Source organism: Salminus brasiliensis, chromosome 3 (genome assembly GCF_030463535.1).
Source record: "Salminus brasiliensis chromosome 3, fSalBra1.hap2, whole genome shotgun sequence".
Classification (NCBI taxonomy): Eukaryota; Metazoa; Chordata; class Actinopteri; order Characiformes; family Bryconidae; genus Salminus; species Salminus brasiliensis.
The window spans coordinates 1,781,122-1,806,121 of record NC_132880.1 but is presented as its reverse complement, the minus strand read 5'-3'; the positions used below and the strand labels follow the sequence as shown (position 1 = coordinate 1,806,121).

The following is a 25,000-nucleotide window of genomic DNA, read 5'->3' as shown; positions in this document are numbered from 1 at the left end:
TTCCAGACTGTTCTCCATCATTTACACTGTTCAAGACTGTTCTCTTTTATTTACACTGATCACTTTACACTGTTTTGGTGTTCACTTCCTCGTTTACACTGTACAATATTCTGCCTCATTCACACTGTTTGGGAATCTTGTTTCTGAACTACATTCTGAAAAGTTCCCCCTCATTCACCCTGTTCTAAAATGTTCTTCCTTTCTCACACTGACTGGGAATGTTTTTTTTTAAGATGTTCTATGGCGTCATGTAAAGATCTTCAGTCTGAGAGTGTGGATGGACGTGGTGTTACGGCTGGTGTCACACTGAACAAAAAAGAGATTAGAAAACTTTGCAGATCATTTAAAACTCGATTAGAGACGAAGTACCGCTCTAAGCCCGTTACGTCTGCCTTCAAATTCTGATAATCTAATTGGACTTAATCCAAGAAAACCAACAAGGAGCAAGATCAAACCCCGCCCACTCCTTTTCCTCTTTATCCACAAACCTGATGATATAGACACAGAGAAAGTTCCAGTTCCCTTTCTTTCAATGATTTCTCTATTGTATGTTCTACAGCTGTTTTTATGAACAATCAATCAGAGAAATTAAAAAATGAGAAAAAGACAAAACCAAATCCCTGCATCCGATGATGTGGAGTAGGCTCTGGACTCACCCTGAGCAGGAAGAAACGGATACAATTTGGGAACAATTCAAATGGAACATCAACCCAGCCATTAAACTTGTTAAAATCGTAGTTCCAAAAATGCATAATGTATTTTCTACATGACCATTTACAAGGAACTACTGGCATTGAGTGTTTCTGCCTCCATCACATGTAATGCTCCCGTCACTGGGAGGGTGAGGACTGACACATGTCTCCTCCAACATACGCACAACCAGCCACCGCCTATTTTTAAGTGCTGTCAAAGGTAAAAGTGAGTGGAGATACGAGGGTTTAAAAGACTTCTATAGAAGCTGAAGTATCAACTAAAGCTTTTTACTCCAGTAAAAGTGTAAAAGTACTGGTTTCAGAACGACGTCAAGTAGAAAAGTAAAAGTAATGGAAGGAAAACAAAGGCCGAAAGCTTAGGCCGCACCACAGGGCAGGCCTCTGGGCGTTGGGCAGGCTGCATACCCAGGATTCAAGCCAGCGATCCTCGGGTCATGAGTGGCGGTGCCTTAGACCACTGGACCCCCTCTACTTAATACTATTAGAGGTGGTGCTGGGTGGAGAAGGCTTTATCATAGACAGGTGAACAAGGTGGAGATGGGAGGAAGAACGGTTTCAATCATGTTTCCATTCCCAAAATGTAGTAATGTCACAACACCACTAAGTTTAACATTATATTATGCATGTCCAAAAGTTTGTAGACACCTGCTCCTCCAAAGTCGGGTAATAACAGGAGCAATAACAGCCTCTACTCTTTTGCGAAGGCCTTACACATTTCCACATTTAAAAATTTGGCCATGAGAGCATTCATAAGGCCAGGTATTGATAATGGATGATTAGCTAAAGATGAAAAATGCTGCTTAAACTTATGCCAGAGGTATTGGCTGGAGCTCCAGCACTCTAGAGCCAATTTCTGCAGGACTCTATACATCACACTAAATATCAACAGATATCTGAGTAAAAGTATTTATTTAACATTAGCAAAAATACTTTTAACTAGCCTTGTAGGTCTGTGTAAATTTGCCCTGTAATAAATATCAATAGAAAAACCTCTAAAAGGCGTTTAACGGCCGAGTCAAACTACAGTTAAAATATTAGATTTGATTAAATCAGATAGTCACAGTATACCCCCTACTTGAGACTCGACTACACCACTGGTGAAAGCCTCTCTCTGAAGCCGAACCCACGGCACACGAGGAGCAGCCGCTGGCAAAGTCGATGGCATTGATTGGGCCGGTGACTCATACGATTGCATTGCGTCCCATTTGGCGCAGGCTAGGCCCAATAGATCCTCTTTCAGTCAGCCGGCAGCCAGCATTACTTCAAATGGACAGTAACTCTATATTCTCTCTCTCTCTCTCGCTCTCTCTCTCTCTGTCTGTGTTGACTTCAGTGGGCTTATTAGCATGACTGCTTTATATGCACTATTCCCAAAGCCACTGCAAGCACAAGCCAACAGGCAATTCAGTATTAACATTAATAATGATTAAACATGTAAAGCAGAAATGTGATTATACGCACTCACTGCTGTCCATGACCCAGTTCGTCCACTCACTGACCACGTGCTGAACTCCTTCTACCTTTCAGGTCACTATATAAGTGTATAAATATAGACTATGGCCCATCTGTTGGTGCACAGTTTATCAGCCCCCTTCTACATCATTCATCACTGGTTCATTCATCAGTTTTTGACCACTGTTTTTAAACACCGTTGTCCAAATATTATTGGGGTGGTGGCCCGTTCTCAGTGCAGTAGTGACTCTGGTCACTTGCTAGTGTTCATGGCAGCGTGTGTGGCACTGGTACGAGGTCTCAGAGTCTCAACAAGGTTGAGAGTGGGGTTCACTATCCAAAAACATCCGGAAACCAAGCACTGATGAAGGTCTAGAGAAGGGCTACACTCTGTGTTCAGACACGAGGATCAAATCCAAATCTTACACAGTCAGTATACAAATCAGTTTAGGTCACATGGAACTGATTTAGGAAACAAATCTGGATTATTTGAGCAAATGTGAACACAGAAAACAAATCAGTTAGGTCATGTGAAACTGACTTAAAAACTGATTCAGGAAACAGATCTGAATTACTTGAGCAAATGTGAACATAGTTTTAGTATAATACTAGGCCACATAGAAGTGATTTAGGAAACAAATCTGGATTATTTGGGCAAATGTGAACACAGTCTTATTATACAAATCAGTTTAGGTCGCATAAAAAACTGATTCAGGTAACAAATCTGGATTATTTGGGCAAACGTGAACACAGAATACAAATCAGTTAGGTCATGCGAAACTGATTTAAGAACTGATTTAGGAAACAGATCTGAATTATTAGAGCAAACGTGAACACGGTCAGTATACAAATCCGATTAAGTCATGTGATACTGATTTAGGAAACAAATCTGATTGAACCCATGCAGTGTGAACAAAGCCAAACTGCACCCCTTTGTATCGTCTATTGCATTATCTTCACACTAGATGGCCATAAGTTTGTGGACGCCCCCCCCCCCCATTTTGCTGAAGTAACTCTCCTTTTTTTCTGCAAAGGTTTTACCCAGAATGCTGCAACACTGTTCTGAAGAGGATTTGATTGTATTCAATTGCATTTGATTGCATTCAGCCATTACTTCTGCCACTCCAACTCTTCAACTCATTGCTTTTCTATGGAGACTACAAGCTGTGGGTTTGGACATAATGAAATGGGATAGGATGATATAAAATACACAAAACACGTTATCTAGAATCAGCAATTCTTCCTTATCTTTTGATGACTATATACGACTAGGGTATGGTTTCATATGAACATCAGTAATGCAGTGTGTGGATGTGTATATGTATGTATGCGAGAAAATGAGTTTTCTATGCAAATGAGGAACTTAAAGGCACATGGGTGAAGAAATGATCTCCACATGATGTAGGAGGCTGTTCCAGCTGTGCTGTGATTTCCTGCCTACAGTTATAAAAGCTCAGAGAGGCAGATTCTTCACTGGGTTTCTTTCGCGCCGTGATTCCACTACCCTACACTACATCTGTATGCCTGTTTCCCCTCAGAACCAAATCCAAACCGCTGAAACGCCTGTTCAATATTTCAGCACTGAAACGCACGCACATGCAACGGACGGCTCAGATCTAATGAGAGTGAGAGAGAGAGAGAGAGAGAAAGAGAGAGAGAGAGGGGAGGGGGCAGAACACAGAACACACTCTCAAAGAAGATATGAAAAATGAATCAAAATAAGGGACGACAGCAGAAGAGGCAGAGAACAACTACAACACAGCAGCAGAACGCCAGAACTGCTCGTCCACCAGCGTGACGAGAGCGGCCTCTGTTAAGGTTAACAGATCAAAACAAAGCTGAGTTATCTGCAGGAACGCCGATCACACACACACTTATACAACCGATTCAGCTCCACACCACCACATAGTTCACACACAACTTCTATACACCATCTCTCAGCATCTCTCGCTCTATAGCTTGATGGGCATGACCACATTTAGACAAAGTATTGCCGAGATGCCACCACTCTTTGCCCGGTACCCTATGATCATACCCTTTTGAGTCCTGGGAGATTCTTCCAAACAAACCAGGGGTGGTCATAATGTTCTGATGACAGTGGGAGAAGGGTGGTAGCATCTCAGAAACCTTGGTACCTTGGCTGGCAGCTTCTCTCGTTTGAAGGATTCAGAGCGTTCATATTTAAACGTAGTGCAACAATCAGCTTTAACTCTACTGGCTCATCAGCATTTCCACAACATACAGCGCATCCAAAAAAAAAAAAACACACCCGCCGTGAGCCTTCCCACTGTCCCATTTTAATCAAAATAGACAAAGACAGACATTGAGAGAGAGAGAGAGAGAGAGAGAGTGAGGGATATTCACCCACAGCAGAGAGAGAGAGAAAGGGGGCTTGTGGATGTAATGGTAGGAGTGAAGCCGACTGGCCCGAGCCACCTTGGAGAGTGCAGGACTGGAGGATGAATAATTTAGGACGTCTGAGGAGTGAGCATGACTTAAACTTCTCTCTCAACTCCACACACACACACACAGACATGACACACACACACACACACACACACACACACACACACACACATAGAGGAACAGTTCCTTACCAACACTGATGAACCATATGGTAAATAATGACTGTAAGGAGTGGAAATCGTTAGTATCTTAATTTCCACACACACACACACACACACATGTTCCAGTGCTCAAACTCGGAGTGTGTACACAGTGTTGTGTCAGAGCAGTTTGATCAGGCTAATCTAGTACGGGCTTGTTGTTATGAGAGCGCTAACACAGGGATTAGAGGATCCACAACACAATCCCTTTACACAGCACACAGCGTCTGCTGAGGCCAGCTTACATATTAATTAAGCAGGGACATGCTCACACACATACAAGCACATACACACACACACATTGCTTACATTCTGATAAGCCATGTAATGTAGTGTGTTTTACTAAGTGGTAAGTGCTGGAGCAGCAGCTCTTCTGTAAATTCAGTCAGCAAGTGGGCCATTCAGCTTTCACCGGCACAAAGCACATCCTGGTAGCTCCGGTTGAACAAGCTGCTTTGGGGGTTTAGTATCAGTGTTTAGACCTTTTGCAGAGTAAACAAAGTACAGAATACAGTCCCTCTGGGGTGGGGTGGGGGGTGTTGGGGATGGGGGGATTACCATTGCTGGCAGCTCCCCTCGTTTTTACGATTCAGAGCATTCAGCTTCAAACGTGGTGCAACAATCAGCTTTAACTCTACTGGTTTATCAGTGTTTCCACAACATACAGCGCATCCAAAAAAACCAAAAACAAGCCGAAACAGTAACTGTAATAACTAAACGTTTGGGAGAAGGACCACGCCCAAACTCCTTACTCCAAACTCCGTTACTACATAGCTTCTTTTCGTGATGAGAATTCACATCCCACCATCACCCCTGCTCCTCCTGATGGTCCAATAATCACTGGCTTTGGGTCCCATCAACTCAATGCTCTCCAGAACTCCAGCCCCAATTTGTCGAGTTTTCCTTCCTTGCCACAGCCAAGCAAGCATGGTTCGCACTTATGCTCCCTTTACGTCCAAAAATTATAATGATAACGTATAAACAATGTAACTGCCGCTGCCCACATACGTCTATGTGTCCTTTATGTTGCCATGGATGTTACGCAATACATCCAGTAGAGGTCAGTTCAGAGCCAAAAGTGCATTTAACAAAAAAAAACATTATTAAAAAAATTCAGAGCAATTCCATCGTGAGTTTTTTCTTCATCGTGTCCAAAAAGCTAGTGGTCATCTTTTGCTTGAGCTGCTGGCTGCACTGCCCCATCCAGCAGGCACTAGACTAGACTCTGGTCTAGACTGGATGTCAGAAAGACATCGGACATCAAAAGTTACCATTGTACAGACGTTATAGTTTGGTTGGAAATGAAAGTCTTAAATATATCTTTCAAAAAGAAACACTGGGCTGACATCAGACTCCAATGTTAGACAGATGTTGAATTTTGGCTGAAAACCAACAAGTTCGATTTTCACGTTGTCTGGGGGCTAACATTATAAAGCTCAGCAGATGTTGGGTTTTGGTCACCACAGCTCACATCTCAGTGTTGTTATTTAACATCAATATGACGTTGGTGTGAGACGTCTGGAAGATGTTGGATTTGGTTACTTAACACCAAAATACAAAATATCAACATCAGCTGTCGTCACTAATTTATGTCAAACTGATGTTGGCATTTGATGTAAATTATGAAAATCTTGATCACACAATGTCACGGCCAACATTCAACCAGATAACAACGTCTACTGATGTGTGTATTTAATTATTTAAATAAGTATACACACACATTTATACACACACACACACACACATGCTGATAAGTAAGAGAAATAATAATATTGATGTCTGCAGGCAATGACAACTGCCTAGGCATCACCTCGCTTCTCTAATGGTTTCTGTGATATCAGTGTAATTCGGCACGTCTGCAAATCAATTCCATCATAATCTCATTAGAGAGCCCGCACAGCGCACCGCACCCAGACCAATCACACACTGCCTCGCACGCTCTCTCTCTCTCACCTCCTAATTGAGCTATAATTCTCACTCATTACAATTTGTCCATTATTAAATTACATGAACTTAATGGACTTATTCCGCAAAACTGCTGGAACCCCACACAGGGGTTTTATTGCCGTTATTGAGAGTTCTGCAGTGAAAAATGGGGCTTTGAAAAAGTGGGCATGCATATGTGTGTGTGTGTGTGTGTGTGTGTGTGTGTGTGTGTAGCTATGGATTAGCTTTTCCTTCTGACACTGAATGTAAACATATAAGATATAGGATTTTAAGATCATACTTCTCTTTTCCTCTTTTTTAGCTCTCCTCATCCTGAGCTGGCTGCATTCTCTCTCTCTCTCTCTCTCTCTCTCTCTCTCTCTCTCTCTCTCTCTCTCTCTCTCTCTCTGTCTCTCTCTCTCTCTTTCTCTCTCTCTCTCTCTGTCTATCTGTCTATCTCTCTCTCTCTCTCTATGATGAATGCATCCAGCACATTCACACTAACGTTAGGGCTGTGTGTTGGCAAGAACCTGCCGATATGGTATGTATCACGATACAGGGGTTGCGATATTGCCATTCAGCAAATTGCCATATATTGCAATACTGTTTTTTTTAATATAAAAACATATAAAAAACATATGGATCAAATGAGTAAAAGAAAAGACTATTTATCCAATCAGAGCGCTGGGATCTGAAGATACAGTACAGCACTGCCATCTACTGGTCAGGGTTTCAACGCAACACAAAATGAACCACTGTCTGCCACCAACCTTTACATCTAAGCTATTTATTAAAAATCAATACTGCGTTTTGAAAATCGAGACAGTAACTGCAGTTCTGAATATCACGATACTTCAATATATCCATAATTACTTAATTACATACATAATTACGTAATTACAACCCTAACACAGCCAGACCCCAATAATACAGATATATGGTTAATGGTAAAAAGCTGACTCTGCACCAAGGGTGTCCGAACAGCAGAGGTCCAACGCTCACTGTCCTCAAACCCAGACTGAAGACCCTCCTCTTCTGAGAGGACTTGGGTGAAGAGTAGAGTATTATGGTCTTCATGTTGGCTCGTGTTTAGTTGAGTCTAAGATTAGAGGGATTCTTTGGATCCTAGTCTTTATAAACTAGATATAGTCTTTTCTGAGTGAACAGTGAAGCTCTTCTGTACGTCGCTCTGGAGAAGAGCGTCTGCTAAAGGCCCTCAGTGTAAATGTAAATATACTGTATGTAGGAGTGCACACAGCAGAATTTGCGAACTGCCATATTATTTTTTAAGATTCATACAAATTCAAGTGATTTTCATAATATTACAGGTTACAATTAGTCAAAAATCATTAATGACATGCAAAGAGCTTGTATCTCTAACATCAAGGTGATTTTGGAGCATTTCTATTGGTCAAACTGACCTGAAAGGGGATAATTTGGTCGTATACATCCCCATAACATGATGTTACCACCACCATGCTTCACTGGTTGGGAAGCTATTTTGTGTATTTTTGCACAAAATGCCAAGACCCATATGTCAGTCAGTGATAATTATTATTTTCCACCCTGACACACACACACACACACACCCTGTCTAAAGAGGCTTGTGTGTAATGTCGGCTACCTGCAGAAGAAGAGCCTCATTCAGTAACAGTGCCATCAAAGTAAACACTGTCAGAAAAGCTTCCAGTGCAGGAAGACTTCATTGTACTGAGAGTCATAAAGGCCTCTTTTCACACCGAAATGGCAATTCCAGTACAGCCTTGGCTTCAGGGCCCATGTTATAAGCTACAGACAGGCTCATTCAACTTTTGTCTGCTGGCTTATGTGTTTCCCTAGCCTTCAGCCACACGCCCAGAGCAAATCTGCTGGAGCTAAACAACAGATTAGCCGACAACAGCCACCAAAGGTTGACAGAGTACAGACCCCGTTTGTAAAATGTTACAGGAGAGAAAGCAGCTCTCTGTTAATATTTACTCTTGACTCTTTATATTTTTGTGCGCTTATGAATGTGCTTAAGAATCGACGTTTCCAAACGTCTTAAAAACTACTAATACTAATGCTTCCCACTTCCAGTCCAGTGCTAGACTGTTGCTATGTGGTCACTGAAAGTAATTGGTATGGTGTTGCTGGGGTATCCCAGGTGGTTACTATGGTAGATGTTTCCTATAAGGCTGCTATCTACTTGTTAGGTAGTTGCTACATTGTTAGGTGTCTGCTACGTAATTGGTATGGTGTTGTCAAGTGGTTGCTGTGGTATCCCAGGTGGTTGCTGTGGTAGATAGTTGTTGTGGGGTTACTTGGTCATTTTTGGATAATTGCTATGTTGTTTAGTGTCTGCTAAGTGGTGGGTATGGCATTGCTAGGTGGTTGTTGTGGTTTCCCAGAAGCTTGCTAGGTGGTTGTTGTCATAGAGGGTTACTATGGCATTGCTAGGTAGGTGTCAGGTAGTTCCTAAGTTGTAAAATGCTAAATTGTCTGCTAAGTGGGTGGTATGGAGTTAGTAGGTGGCTACTATGATGTTTCTAGGTATTTCTATAGTATCTCAGGTGGTTGTAAGGTAGTTGGGGGTTGGTATAGTGTTGCTAGGTGGTCGGTCCGGTATCCCAGGCGACCACAACAGCAGGTGGTTGCTATGGGGTTGCTAGGTAAAATACACATGTCTATCATTTACTCTGCTAGCTATCTAACCACAAAATGGATAAGATGGTTCATTTGAGCACAGATTAGAGAGCCGATTATTGCAGTCAATAAAACAAAAGGGTCGAGCTTGGTGTATTAATTTAAGATCATATTTATTGATAGACATTAATTAACAAAGTACTAATTAGAATCAGTGCAATATCTGCAGACTTTCTTTGGTGGGGATGGGTCATGACAGTTGTGACGGTCAGCTACGGTCATAAGCTGCTCCCTGGAGTCACTTGCAGGTCAAATGTCTCCCTGGTAACAGCAAAGCAGGTCACCTAACCAAGTTATCTAAGCGCTGAGCTTACAACTTACACACCGCAAACGAAGGAGAAAATGAAAATGAAGTGCCCCCCCTCCGCCCCCAAAACAATCACCGCACCCCCTCTCAGAGTTACTCATACGAAGCAGTAAGGAAACGTCAGCACAAAGCTGACAACTCGGCCGAAACAAAGTGCCCCATTTACATAAGCATGATGGCGATCGATGAAACACCAGCCATAAATGACACGGGCCGATATGGTTATTGAATTCTGCTTTTAATTAAAAAACAAACCACTGCACTGGGTGTCAAAGGCCCTACGGAGCGCTGCGGATGGTATGAGCTGAGGAGCGAAGAAAGGAGGAAAAAAATAGGAGCGAAGAGAAAGAACAGAGAGACACAGACTCACCATGTCAGCATCGTGTCAATCAAAGCCAATCAGAGAAGAAAAGAGGCCGTCTCAGATCTATCTGAACTTCAAAGGTTGAGCAATGTTTCTTCAAATCCAAACATTCCTCTGAAGTTTATCTAAACTTAGACATTAAGATATTATAACAACAACAACAACAACCGCTGTCACGGTACGCACTGCGCTGATTCCAGGACTGTATAAATGAGGTGGCCATTGGGTGTCTGAGGTAATTTTAGGGGTCCATGAATCCCAGCAACTTTCTGTTCCACCTTAAATATTGAAGCATTTCCATTCTAGTGATGGTAAGTAGGTAGCAATGTAACTGCTAACTGACTGGTTGGTGTGGTGTTGCTATGTGGTTGCTTTGGCATGGTGGATGGTTGCTATTTAAGGTGAAACAACTTTCTGTTCCACCTTAAATGGTGCAGCCTTACCATTTTAGTGGTGGGACAGTAAGAAACTTAAGTAGCAATGGAACTGTTAAGTGGTTAGTATGGTGTTGCTAGGCGGTTGCTTCGGTATGGCAAATGGTTGCTATGGGGTTGCTAGGTAGCTGCCATGCAAATACACATGTATAGCACAATTTTGGGGGTCCATAAATCCAAACAACTTTCTGTTCCACCTTAAATAAGTAGCAATGTAACTGCTAACTGACTGGTTGGTGTTGCTAGGTGGTTGCTTAGGTATGGCAGATGGTTACACAGGTGTAGCCTGTATAAATGAGGCAATTTTAGGGGTCCAAGGACCGAAAACCCAAACATTTTTCTGTTCCACCTTAAATGGAACAGTAATAAAAATAACTATATATCTAACTTTTGCTCTCCCTGCCTCTACCAACCCATTGGCTACCGTACACTACACTATATGTCCAAATGTTTGTGGACAGCCCATCTAATGAACGCTTTCATCTGCTTTAAGTTGCCCTCACTGCTGACACAGATGTGCATAACCGAAAAGTGGCTGTGAGAAAATTCCAATTTCAAAAGAAGGCAAAGTGTCCTCAAACTTTTGACAAACACACATGTTGCCGTTCGGGAAGTACTGTAAATAAACCTCACTGCGCTTGTTCTCCCGATCTTAAGTCATCAACAAGCTAATATGAAGCTCTATTTTTAGATGAAGTCGCTCCTTACTGGGCAAAAAAGGGCCTAAAATATTAAAGCAGATAGCTGGCTGGTGATTGGCTAAGAGGGAGGCAGCATGGCGAAGAGCGAAGGAGCGAAAGTGGAGGGAGGTGGAGGTGAGGGAGGGAGATACACACAGACATGTATACAGTACTCAGCTCTGTGGTGAAATTATGGCTGTGTCAAGTGTTGCGTTACGTGTGTTTGAACACACACTCAGCTTATTCTCTCTCTCCCACACACACAAACACACACACACAGCAGACTGACACGTGTGCTGACCCTTCCATGTGTGTGTTTTCTTGTAAGACCTATGTTTATGTCTCTGTAGAGCCTTACAAAAACCAACCACTATTCTCCCTCTCTCTCTCTCCCTCTCCTGCCATGTCTCTATATCTCTCCCTCAAACTTACACACACAGACACACACACACACACTTTACCGCTCCTGCCACGGCTCCTGATTAGTTCCATAAATTGTCTGAAAATCAGTCAATAACCCATAACACTAATATCACTCTGTAGATCCATTCCCCCCATTCCCTTCACGGCTCCCAGGACACTCTGCCTGAACTCCGGAAAGCAGGCCTCCTTAAAGCCTTTCTCAGAGCTGCTGTGGCGGCTGTCTACTCCTGCCAGACCAGGGTTGCCAGATTGCTTTAATCCTTCCCAGCAGAATCTTTGTTTGAAGCCCCTCTAAATGCTTGCCGCATTCCCAGCAACGAAACCAGATGCTCCACGATTTGGACAAAAGTATTGGGACACCTGCTCATTCATTGTTTTTTCCTGCTTTCGTTGGAGTAACTGTCTCTACTGTGCAGGGAAGATGACTTTCTACTAGATTGTGTGTGTGAGGGTTGGATTGTTGCATTCAGCGACAAGAGATGGGTGTTGTATATCCCGAAAGTACTGGATGGAGCACCACCACCACCATCATTCCAGAGAGCACAGCTCTGGGGGGATTCATACCCCTCTAGTCCATAGGCAGGCTATTCTAATGGCAATACTTCACTACAGGGATTAGACAAGCTGTGTGTGTGTGTGTGTGTGCATTTACAGCAATGGGTGCAGAATAAAGTAGTAGCTGGATTCATTCATTAGAAAAGGTGTCCACAAACTTTTGGACATGTAGTGTATGTGCGGTTTGTCAGCCTGCCTAACATGCTAGGATGTGTTTGATGGTATGTATGAGTGTGTGTATGAGTGTGAGTGTGTGTGAGTGTGGTTGGCCGTATGGTGGTGTGTGTGAGCATGAGCATGTCCGAGTGTGATTGACCGTGTTAAGCAGACGCAAGGCTTTTACTGCACACTTCTCTCGTTCTCAATACCGCACTCCAACACTGATTTCCCTCGAGGAAATCTGTCTTACTCACTTAAGGAAAATCTCTCTCTCTCTCTCTCTCTCTCTCTCTCTCTCTCTCTCTCTAATCCACCCCCCATTACCTGTGTTGTAAAGCCTCAGAGTGGGCAAGAGTGTGAAATTCGTTTAGTGAAGGACTGCTGTTAGCAGTTAATCGTGATTAGCCAGGTGCTACAGCAGTTAGCCTGGAAGCGTATGTTTTTGGGGTGTGTGCGCTTGTGCACTTGCCTACGCTCCCAGGAACGTACCCACAGCCGCGGAATGCTAAAGAGCTAGCTCGGCTCTAGCTCAGCTCTGCATGGAGAGAAGACTCCAGGGATGGATGTTCTGCTGAGAAGTTCTACATGATTTTGGTCAAAATAAATAAATAAATAAAATAAAAATTCAACCCTTACAAATGAAAGATTTATGGCCGATGTGACACGTTCGCATCAGTATTTCAGGTCAGGAAAGGAGGAATGAGGTGGAAAAAAGAGGATAGGGAGGTGGATGAAGCAGGACCAGGCTCAAAAATCCAAAAAGTGAATCACAAACAGGTGCAAAAATCGACGGACAGACCAAAACAAGCAAAGCACATGGGAAAATACAAGGGGAAAAAATCCAGCGCATCAAACAAGGCACATTTATTTAAACAGGACTGAATTGGGAAGACTGGAGTTAATACACAGTCAAGTTCATTAGTATTTGGAAAGTATCATAAGTATTCACAAGTATTTGGAAGGCCTATTGGCACCATGCTGCCTAATGCCAGGCGTGGGCTAGAGGGGTATAAAGCCCCCCAGCATTGAGGAGCTGTGGAGCAGTGGAAGAACTGTGTTCTCTGGAATGATGGATGATGGTGGAGCTCCATCCAGTACTTTTGGGATGAGTTGGGGAGTTGAGGATCATCACGCTCCTGCCACTGAATGCAATCAAATCCTCACAGCAATGTTCTACTCAAAATCTAGTAGAAAGCCTTCTTCTCTGGACAGTAGAGACAGTTACTCCAACAGAAGCAGGAGAAACTCTGTTTAATCCCCTTGATTTCAGAGAAACAATGAATGAGCAGGTGTCCCAATAATTTTGTCCATCTTGATGTGTGTGTGTGTGTGTGTGTGTGTAATTAAAGTAAACACACAAACGAACCCCAGCGCTGAGTTAGAGCTGCTCTCAGATCAGCATGAACAGGCTGTGTGTGTGAAGGCAGATAGAAGCGTCTGCACGGCCCTAATGCAGAAACACTGGATTATTCATGCAGCTGACTGGTGCTTTTAACCCAAACACACCTCACACACACACACACACACACACACACACACACACACACACACACACACACTGCAGCACTCTGGGTTTCCTCACGTTTACAATTTTACAATTACATCACAATCTGAGTCAACTCTCTCCCTCTCTCTCTCTGTCTCTCTCTCTCCCCCCCCCCTCTCTTCCTCTCTCTCTGCCTCTCTCTCTCTCTCCCTCTCTCTCCCTCTCTCTCACCCTGGCTCTCTCTCTCTCTCTCTCTCTCTCTTTGCCTCTCTTTCTCCCTCTCTCCCTCCATCTCCCTCTCTCCCTCTCTCTCCCTCTCTTTCTCCCCCTGCCTCTCTCTCACCCTGGCTCTCTCTCTCCCTCTCTCTCTTTGCCTCTCTCTCTCTCTCTCTCTCTCTCTCTCTCTCTTTCTCTCTCTCTCTCTCTCTCTCTCTCTCTCTCTCTCTCTCTCTTTGCCTCTCTCTCCCTCTCTCTCCCTCTCTCTCTCTCTCTCTCTTTGCCTCTCTCTCCCTGGCTCTCTCTCCCCTGGTTTTGACAGAAAGAAGAGAGTGATGTATAATTGAGTGATTTGGCAGACGCATCAGCAGCAAATAGGGGCATGATGGAGGAGAACAACACACACACACACACACACACACACACACACACACACACACAGTCACACTGACAGCACAACCACTGTACTGCATCATTAAAGGATCACTTCAGACTAAACTGAAAAGACAGAAAACAAAGGACCACCAGTTAGCTACAAGCATAATGCTAATTGGAGGCAATTCAAATTTACCTTAAATCAATAATTTTACTTTTCAATTAAAAAAAAATTCATTCAATAAACAAATGAAGTAATGATGAGGTCACAGGTGAGGATTCCTGACTCATCTCTGGTCAGTCATATGAGGGGTTTGCTTTGCCTGTCTTACCAGCATTTGAGCAGTTCTCTGAGTGTTATCTCAGAGACCTTCAGATCTCAGGTCCTTCTACAGCTGAAGGCATGACCTAGGTCAGAAGTGCAAATGCACACAAACACACACAGCCTGTCTAGCCCCTGTAGTGAAGAAGTACTGCCAATAGAATAGGACTCTCTCTGGAGCAGACAAACAACATGACCCTATTGGCACCATGCTGCCTAATAATGCCAGGCGTGGGCTAGAGGGGTATAAAGCCCCCCAGCATTGAGAAGCTGTGGAGCAGTGGAGACTGGAATGATGGATGGTGGAGCTCCATCCAGTACTTTTGGGATGAGGTGGGGTGGTGATCCTCCAACATGCTGATCCACTAACGCCACTCTTGTCGGAATGACAAGAGTGGCGTTAGTCAAATCCTCACAGCAATGCTCTGTTCTAAAATCTAGGAGAAAGCCTTCTTCTCTGGACAGTAGAGACAGTCACTCCAACAAAAGCAGGAGAAACCATTTTTAATAAACTTGATTTCAGAAGGGAAAAAAATAATAAATAAAAAGGTGTCCCAATATTTTTGTCCATATAATGGACATTTTTGCGTTTTTCATTTTTTGACATAATATGAATCTGGGAGTTGTTCTTTACATTGTGTCAGAATTTCACGACAAATGGACCAATAGAAACGCTCCAAAATGACGCGGGATTAAGATTTTTTACATTGACTTCCACTGAACGTGCAGAAGGTTTTTGCTTCTCCTGTAAAGCTGCTGTTTTGGACAGCGAGTATGATCACACACCCAGGAAAAGGGGGGATTCCTCTGAAAGCCTCGGGGTCTCTCCGTTCCCGGGATAAAACCGAGGATGAGTATCACTCATTGGCTAAACCGCCGCACCGCAATCCTCAAGCAGCGAGCCACTTCAGCTTCAGCCTGCTCATTTTCTGCTCAATTACTGGTCATTAGCATTAGCGGCTACAGCTAACCCACAGTACTGTATAATACAGCACAAAACATTACATCATAAAATACAGAGGGACGTAACGCTGTATTACAGCCTGACTGTCACAGTGACATCATCTAACACACACACACACACAAAAGGAGCCAGGTGAATGAGAGAACGCAGGAACCAGGTATACAATCTGTCTTGCACTGTGTGTGTGTGTGTGTGTGTGTGTATCCATCCTGCCCGACACGCTTCAAGAAAATTTCCGAAACAGTTCACACACGGACCGCCGGCCTGAGCGCATGCTCAACTTCATCCTCTGATAAAGCACCACCAACACACCACAGACTAACCACTGCAGGAGAGCTGCACACACACACACACACACACACGAAAACACACACACACATATACGAAAACACACACACATACACACGGAGCGAGCTGAAGAGGTAAGAGTAGCTGTTACTCACCCAAAAGTACATCATCATCTCTGCTGCGGGAACGCCGTGTGTGTGTGTATAAGGGAGTGTGTGTACAATAATGTGTGTGTGTGTGAGTGAGTGTATGTTAGTGTGTGTGTGTGTGTTAACGTGTGTATGTATGTATGTATGTTTCTGTGTGTGTGTGTGTGTGTTTTAAGCATAGACTTGTGAACAGGACAGTTCCAACAACTAGCGCAGTCCAGCAGACCCAACGCTTCACTCCTCCTCTCTCTCTCCCTCCCTCTCTCTCTCTCTCCCTCCCTCTCTCTCTCTCTCTCTCTCTCTCTCCCTCTCTCTCTCTCTCTCTCTACTCTGGTGGATTCCCCACTCTGCTCCCCTCCCCTCCTCTCTGATCTGTGAAGCTTTTCCGGTGTTCTGGAGTTTTTGTGCCTCTCTTTCTTCCACTATAAGAACATGCCGACACTCCTTTCGCCTTCACCTCTCTTCCTCTGCTCATACACTCTCACTCTCTCTCTCTCTCTCTCTCTCTCTCTCTCTCTCTCTCTCTCCTGCTCTCTCCTGCTCTCTGTCTCTCTCTCTCTCTCACTCTCTCTCTCTCTCTCTCTCTCTCTCTCCTGCTCTCTCCTGCTCTCTGTCTCTCTCTCTCTCTCAGCAGTAGTTACGGGGGTGTGATTGGGTTTAAGCTGTGTTCAGCGTTTCTTCTCTCTTGCTAAGACACAGTGAGAGGGAGAGAGAGGGAGGGAGAGCGCGAGCGAGAGAGAGAGAGAGCATGGAGAAGAAGGAGATTGGGACAGTGGAGGGGAGAACAGCAGAGCAGAGAGATGAGGAAGAGTGAGGAAGAAAGAAAAAGGAAAGAGAGAGAGAGGGACGGGAAAGAGAGGAGGAGAGAAAGAGAGAGAGGGAGAGAGAGAGAGAGAGAGAGAGAGAGAGAGAGAGAGAGAGAGAGAGAGAAAGAGCAAGAAAGAAAGAAGGAGAGAGAGAGAGCAGGGGGGAAGAAAGAAGGGTGAGTGAGAGAGATATAGGGAAAAAGATGAAGGGGAAAGAGAAAGATAGAGAGAGATGGGAAAACGAGAGAGAGAGAGTAAAAGAGAGAGGGAGAGAGAGAGGGAGAGAGGAAGGAAAGAATGAGAGAGAGACAGACAGAGAGAGAAAGAGAGAGAGAGAGAGAGTGAAAGAGAGAGAGGGAGTAAAGAATGAGGGTAAGAGAGAGTTAGTGAGCGAGAGAGTAAAAGAGAGAGGAAAGAATGAGAGAGAGAGAGTGAGAGAGAGGAAAAGAGAGGGAGAGAGAGAGAGAGAGAGAGAGAGAGAGAGAGAGAGAGAGAGAGAGAGGGTGGTATGGTGAGTAAAGGCATTGTGGGACTTCAGACTGGGGGGCGATCAGGTGAGTGTAACTTCAGCCTGTTACACCTGCATGACCTCAGCTCACCTGCACCACTTCCATCTACCAATCACCAATCAGAATCAAACAGATGAGCTCCTATAAACCCTCAGCACTAACACTGCATACAATATTTACACACACACACACACACACACACACACACACACACACACACACACACACACACACTGCAGTCTCCTGAACATATTTATCTTTGCCTCTCCAGTGCCGCACACCTGTCTTTAGGAAGGGCCTCAGTTTAAACGCGTTCTCTGTACACACACACACACACACACACACACACACACACACAGTCAAACTTCTACCCCTGCAATGGTCCTCACACACACCTGTTCCCCTCAATCCACAAACCGTGCGTCCAAATAAATCAGCTCACACCTCTCTCCAAAAACACACCATCACAGGTTTACACACCATCACACACACGTCCTCACAGCCCTCAGCCTTTTTTCAAACTTTTACATTTTCAGTGGTGATTCGAATCTTCTGAATTTCCAGTGGTGATTCGAATCTTCTGAATTTTCAGTGGTGATTCGAATCTTCTGAATTTTCAGTGGTGATTCGAATCTTTTGAATGGTAGTTCAAAATCTTTTAAAATGTCAATTCCAAAATGTTAAAATCTGAATGGTGATACCAAACTTCAGATTTTTTCAGTGGTGATTCCAAAATATTCTACATTTGGATTTTTTTTTATTCTGAACTCCTGAATTTTCAGTGATGATTTTACAAAATCTGAAGTTTGTTTGGAAATTCAAAAACCTTTACAATGTCAATTCCAAAATGTGAATGGTAATTAAAACAAAACCTCTGATTAGTCAGTGATGATTACATACTTTTGAAGGATTTTTAAGTTGTGATTGCAAAACATTAGAAATTTTATAATCTGGGCTGTCGATAACAGGGTTGTGGGTTCGATTCCCAGACTTGGCAAGCTGCCACTGTTGGGCCCTTGAGCAAGGCCCTTTACCCTCTCTGCTCCCCGGGCGCTGGAGTTGGCTGCCCACCGCTCTGGGCGTGTATGTGTACTCCCTGCCCCTAGTTCACTAGTGTGTGAGTGTGTGTGCTCACTACCACAGATGGGTTAAATGCGGAGGACCCATTTCGCTGTACAGTGGCAGATACCTGCACCTTTACCTTCAAACCGGCTGATCCCAAAATGTTTGAAAGATTCCAGATGATTCCAAACGTCTGACTGGTGACTTCTCTTCTCCTCACTGGTGGTCCTGAAAAGGTCTGAACTGTTCCAGCAATGAGCAGGAGGAGGTCAGAGAGAGGTCAGTAGGTCAGGAGGAGGTCAGAGGGAAGTCAGTAGGTCAGGAGGAGGTCAGAGGGAGGTCAGTAGTTAAGGAGGAGGTCAGAGAGGAAGGTCAGTGGGTCAGTAGCAGTCTGACTGGGTTTGCTGTGATGGAATTCCTGCAGGAGTGTTTGATTGAATCCAGCCCAGAAAACAGAGAAGAAGCTCTTACCAGTGTGGGGAAAAGCGTCAGCGGGAAGGTCCAGAGCGGATGGCTGAGGAGTCCTCCACACACCACGTTCCTGAACACGGATAAACCTGACTTACTCACTCCACTACCTGCACACACACACACACACACACACACACACACACACACACACACACACTTTAAAGACGAGTAGAGAAATGCACTGCCCAGAAGACACAGCGGTGACAACAAGAAGAAGCATCAGTCACTGTAAACACATTACAGATGTGTGTGTGTGTGTGTTTGTGTGTGTGTGTGTGTGTGTCAGTACACCACAGACACAGGTGAGAGCTGACGAATGGTGAAAAAATAAAAAAAATGAATGAAGTGAATGAGAAAGACAGAGAGAGAGAGAGAGAGAGAGAGAGTGTGTGTGTGTGTGGTGCAGCACACTGCAGCAATGCAATAAGGGAAAACAACACTTTTAATAATTCAGATAGAGAGACGGTGAGGTGTGTGTGTATGTGCAGGCGAGTGTGTGTGTGTGTGTGTGTGTGTTTGAATGTGTGTGTGTGTGTGTGTGTGAGAGAGTTCTGCAGAATGGTTCATTTACCCTATGCCATGGATTATTAAAGCCGCATTGAACCCCTCCTGTTCTCTCTCTCTCCCCCTCTCTCTCTCTCACCCCACCTCTGTTCCCCTCACTCTCTTTGCCCTGCTTTACTCTCGCGCTCTCTGTATTTCTCTCTCTCATCCCTCTGTTTCTCTGCCTTTCTCTCCACTTCTCCCTCTCTCTCTTTTGTTCACATCTCCCTCTCTCTCTATCTTACACTCTCTCTCTCTCTCTCTCTCTCTCTCTCTCCTTCGCGTTGCCTCTCTGAACCCATCAATCTCTCTCTTTCTCTCTCTTCTTCTTAAACCTCTCTCTCCCTGTTTCTCTCTCTTTTTCTGTCTGTCTTTACTCTCACACTCTGTATATTTCTCTCTTCACTCCCTTTCTCTCTCTCTCTCTCTCTCTCTCTCTCTCTCTCTTTGTTTCTGTCTATGTCTCTCTCTCTGTCTCTCTCTCTGTCTGTCTCTCTCTCTGTCTGTCTCTCTCTACCCCCCCTCTCTCTCTCTGCCTGCTGGGGGCGAGTCAGCCAGTAACCAGAGAAACATTTATGAATGCCAAACTCTTCACACCTTGGAGGGAGTAAACAGCAGAGTAAGACTTAATCTCTCTCTCTCTCTCTCTCTCTCTCTCTCTCTCTCTCTCTCTCTCTCTCTCTCTCACCCCCTCTCTCTCTCTCTCTCTCTCTCCCCTCCAGTATCTCATTCTAATGTCGTTCTATCTGCACATGCACTGCAGAGACGACAACACAGGGCAGTTTGTTGTGATGCATTATCACCTTTAACCACACACACACACACACACACACACACACACACACACACACACACACACAGAGAGATTAATCGCTCTGTTCCCTGGACGAAAACATTCAGAGACGTGGTAAGAATGGTGTTTCTCACTCTATCCAGCAGCCGTTCAGCTTATTACACTTTTTGACGTGTTATAACACAGTAATAGATCATTAACTACTGTGTAATGCATGCCCGAGAAGACTGATGAAGGTAGAATCTCCTCAGAACAGTCCACTGTCAGTCCACTCCTACACCAGTACACAGCATCCAAAAGTATTCAGACACCCCCATTACTGAGTGAGGTATCTCAACAACCCCTTGCAACACCTGGTGGACCACCCCATTAGATAAAGAGCAGGAGATCTCCACTGGTGTGTGTGTGTGTGTGTGTGTGTGCCCTTCAACCTTCCACTGTGGGAAGACAAGTGCTGAGGATCTGGAAGGATGTGGAGCTGATGGAGAAGCTCTTACTGAGAAAAGCAAACAGAGCCCTAAGTAGAACAGTGGACTGGACACCCCATAGTCCAGACCTCAACATCATTGAACGTGTTTGGGATGGTTTACATAGTGAAAAGCAGAAAACCTCTAATGCCACACCTCTAAGATCTCCCTGCTTACTCGTGTCTTATAGCCATGTGCTCTTGCTTGTTGGTTTGGCCTTTATCTCCTCCCATGTCCCGCCCCCTTTATTATCCTGTATGTATCACAGCTCCTGTAGCTCCGCCCTCTTCTCATTATCTCCAGGTGTTTCTTGTCTGTTTTCAGTGTTATAAACTCCTATGTTTGGCTTGTTTTACTCGCTTTGCATTGATGTTATAAAAGAAAACCACCCGGCTTGTACCCAGCCTCCTCCTGTATCCAGCATTGCAGAAACATCTGAAATTATATGAAGTCATTTACGGTTTCATGAAATTTTCTATATACACTACATGGACAAAAGTATTGGGACACTTGCTTATTATCAAGGGTATTAAAGAGAGTGTATTCCGCTTTTGTTGGAGTAACTGTCTTTAATGTTCAGGGAAGGAGACTTTCTACTAGATTTTGGAGGAGCATTGCTGTAAGGATTTGATTGCATTCAAAAATACTGAAAAGTACATGGTGCCAGTAGGTTCATGTTGACTCGGCTCCAGAGAGACTATTCTATTGGCACTACTTCTCTACAGGGACTGGACAAGCTGTGTGTGTGTGTGCACCTGTACATCTGTGTTAGCAATGCGATCAATGAATGCATTTATTCGAAGGGGTGTCCACAAACATTTGGACGTGTAGAGCATCTATAGTAAACCTGTGGCGTAAAGGCTGTTTGAGAGTCTGGCTGCTTCAATGTGAACCCACAGCTCAAAAATTCATAATAACCCTGCTCTCGTGGACCGGAGGGGGCAGTACAGGGCTGAATGGGGGCAGAACAGGGCTGGACGGGGCACTAGAAGAGCCTGGGGCACAACTAAAGAGAAAACAGGTCAGCAGCTTAGGGACTACTCTGGCGTGTGTGTAAGTGTGTGTGTGTGAGAGAGTGTGTGTATATGAGTGTGCTCAAGTGTTTAGACTCATGTTAGCTACTTTAGTTCCCATAGAAATAAGGAGCCAAAGCCAAACTAGTCGATAGTGCCAAGCTTTAGAAATGCTAACCAAGCAAAAGGCATGTTTTGTGGATGTTTGGCACGAATCCAAAAACATTTTGTCCACAAGCTTTTGGATAAAATGTATGTATGGTATTGCCAAGTGGTTGCTAAGAAGTTGCTAGTTGGCTGCTATGGTATCCCAGGTGGGTTGCTATGGTGTTGCTAAGCGGTTGCAATATGGCTGCTATGGTATCCCAGGTGGGTTGCATTGGTGTTGCTATGCGATGGCTGTGGTATCCCAGGTGGGTTGCCATGGTGTTGCTAAGCGGTTGCAATATGGCTGCTATGGAATCCCAGATGAATCCCGCTCCTAGACTGATCTGGAACTCGTGTGGATCCATGAGCTAGTCAGCTCAGCCAGTGTATTTACTGAGAGCAAGAGCTCCAGGTCAGCAGAATCAAGGAGAACAGACTGAAGAGGAAGGGTCAGGAAAGTATTTGGACGCAGACGAGCGAGTCCTCTCTCTCTCTCTCTCTCTCTCTCTCTCTCTCTGCCTCCTAATCAATAGTCAACACAGTGGTGATGGACAGCTCAGCTGAAAAAACACTGCTCCTTTCCGTCCAGCGCAGCACTAATAGCCAAGGTCAGCCAGTGTCTCTGCACACACACACACATACACACACACACACACACACACACACTGGACGAGTGAGTGCAGCACTGGCTTAAGACAAAGAAACAAAAAACTCCTTTTGCAGCACAAGCACCATCACACTGTGTGTATGTGTGTGCGCGTATGTGTGTGTGCGTATGTGTGTGTGTGTGTGTGTGTGTGTGTGTATGTGTGTGTGTGTGCTAATGAGAGAGACAGCGGTTCACTGTCAATCACTGATAATGATCAGGAAGTGTAAGCCCACTGCCGAGGCGTTCAGTTGATCAGTAATTGAGGACGTGGGTCGAGCTTCACCTGACCATCAAAACCACAAAAGAGTCGAGCCGTCTTACACACCTGTCACACTCTCAGAGGAGCTGCTAAGGGGGGCAACGTATGCTGCTGACCGGTGGACAATATCTCACAAAAAAGCATAAGCTTGATCTTCATGGGAGGTGTGTAAGGAGGAAGCCTCCTTACCACCAACAACAACAACAACAAGTCAGCTGGTGAAATTTCCTCCCTCCTAGATCTTCCTCCATCAGCTGTGAGTGGTGTTATTATTGAACAGTGGAAGAGTTTAGGAGGAACAGCTCAGAGTGGCTTCCTAAAAGCACCTGTAGGTGGAATGTGTAGGCGTCCCAATACTTTTTCATCCATACAGTGTATCCTTGGACTTGAGACAGGTGAAGTCAGAAAGCGATGGATAAGGAGTGGGCAGTCAGTCCTGGGGATACTTCTGCTTCTCCAAACTCTGTGAACATGTTCTGAGATCTCAGGTACAAATGCTCAGCCTCTCAGGCTACATGACTTGACCCTGACTGACCCGGACTGACCCTGACTGACCTGGACCATTAGATGGACTTTTTGGAAGCAGGGGAGGGAAAGAGTATGTATACACACATGTGCATATACAGTCCCAAAGGCAAGAAGTATCTCTCCCACACACACACACACACACAAACACACACACACACATACATATATACACACACACACACACACACACACATACATATACACAAACACACACACACACACACATACACACAGCAACCACCAACCACCAAGTGCAAAAAGGGTTCCAAATAGTGCCAAAAATGGTTCTTTGACCCCATATACTTTATAAATGTTGGAACCCTGTTTTTTTCTGTTATATAGAACCAACCAAATCATTTGAAGGTCTTATAGAACCCTATATAATAGTCCCTCCATTCAAAGAACCATATAACCCTTACACTGGTTCCATGTAGCACCTTGAACTGCGTTCTTCGAAATATGGTTCTTGACAATTTAAATCAAGAAGAACCATTGAAGCATTATTTTGATTCTATGTAGCATCATTGCTTTTACTGAACTTTTAGAATGCTGGTTCTTCTCAATGTCGAAGGAGAACCATTTAAGCATCACCTTGGTTCTAGGCAGCATCATCACCTTTACTGAACTTCTAAAAAGCTGGTTCTTCTCAATTTCAAAAGAGAACCATTTAATTATATTAGTTCTAGGTAGCATCATCACCTTTACTGCACTCTAAGGAAAGCTGGTTCTTCTCAATTTCAAAGGAGAACCATTGAAGCATCACCTTGGTTCTATGTAGCGTCATCACCTTTACTGAACTTCTAGGAAAATGAGCGTACTCTTACTCTGAGACACAAAGGGGTTCTTCAAGGGTTCTTTTAGCAAAGATAACGATTCAATGTAGAAGCATAACAACTCAAAGATTCATTTGGATGCTTAAATGACTCTAGAACCATAATCTTTACTGAAGAACCTCAAAAGACCAAGGTTTATGGCTTGCATTGTTTTTTAAAGAACTATTACCTTTCTCTTGAATGCCAAATCTCTCTCTCTCTCTCTCTCTCTCTCTCTCTCTCTCTCTCTCTCTCTTTTATAGGCATGGTATTTTTGGGAACCAAAAGTGGTTCTTCTACGGCATCACTCAAAGAACCAGACACTGAACAACTCACTGTGATCCATAAACATAAATGAGTCATCTTTGTCTATTGGTGGTGTAGAAGCTTCCAGTACTTCTTTACAGCTACATCAACCTTGTAGCACCAGAACCGAACTTCAGAAGCGGAACCAGACACCAGAACCACCAGAACTGAGCACATACTGGGGAAAGGATATGCAAATTAGGCTTACTATCACTTTAACTCTCATGTGTGTGTAAGTATGTGTTACCGGACCTCATCAGAGCTCACATGCTAATCACCACTCTCTGAGGAGCGCGAGAGCATCTGCAGCAGCGATGGTAGTAAAGGAGCGCGGGCATCTTGCGCTGCTCGTCCCTGCGCTGGGTCGGGGGGAGCGGCTGTACGCTTTAATTTTTATTTATGTATTTATTTATGGAGCACATTTATTTATTTACCCCGAGCAACAACCAGAGGGAATATTACTCTCTGCGATTTCATTTCAGGTTGAGTGAAAATAAACAAACAGGTTGCGAGAAAGTCAGTTTATGAGGCGCG

At 44.3% G+C, this 25,000-nt stretch overlaps 1 protein-coding gene across 6 annotated transcripts in view; it reads right to left on the bottom strand.

Moving 5' to 3' along the window:
• Positions 1 to 25,000, bottom strand: part of LOC140551149 (RNA binding protein fox-1 homolog 3-like) — a 199,627-nt gene that overhangs the window by 113,156 nt on the left and 61,471 nt on the right. For 4 of the 6 annotated variants that reach the window (XM_072674520.1, XM_072674518.1, XM_072674519.1 and 1 more), the window contains exon 3: positions 18,950 to 19,056. In XM_072674520.1, the coding sequence (XP_072530621.1) occupies positions 18,950 to 19,056 (107 nt within the window). Of the gene's footprint in view, positions 1 to 16,107; positions 16,149 to 18,949; positions 19,057 to 25,000 lie in introns of those variants that run through there. The other 2 variants (XM_072674524.1, XM_072674523.1) reach the window with 2 other exon arrangements.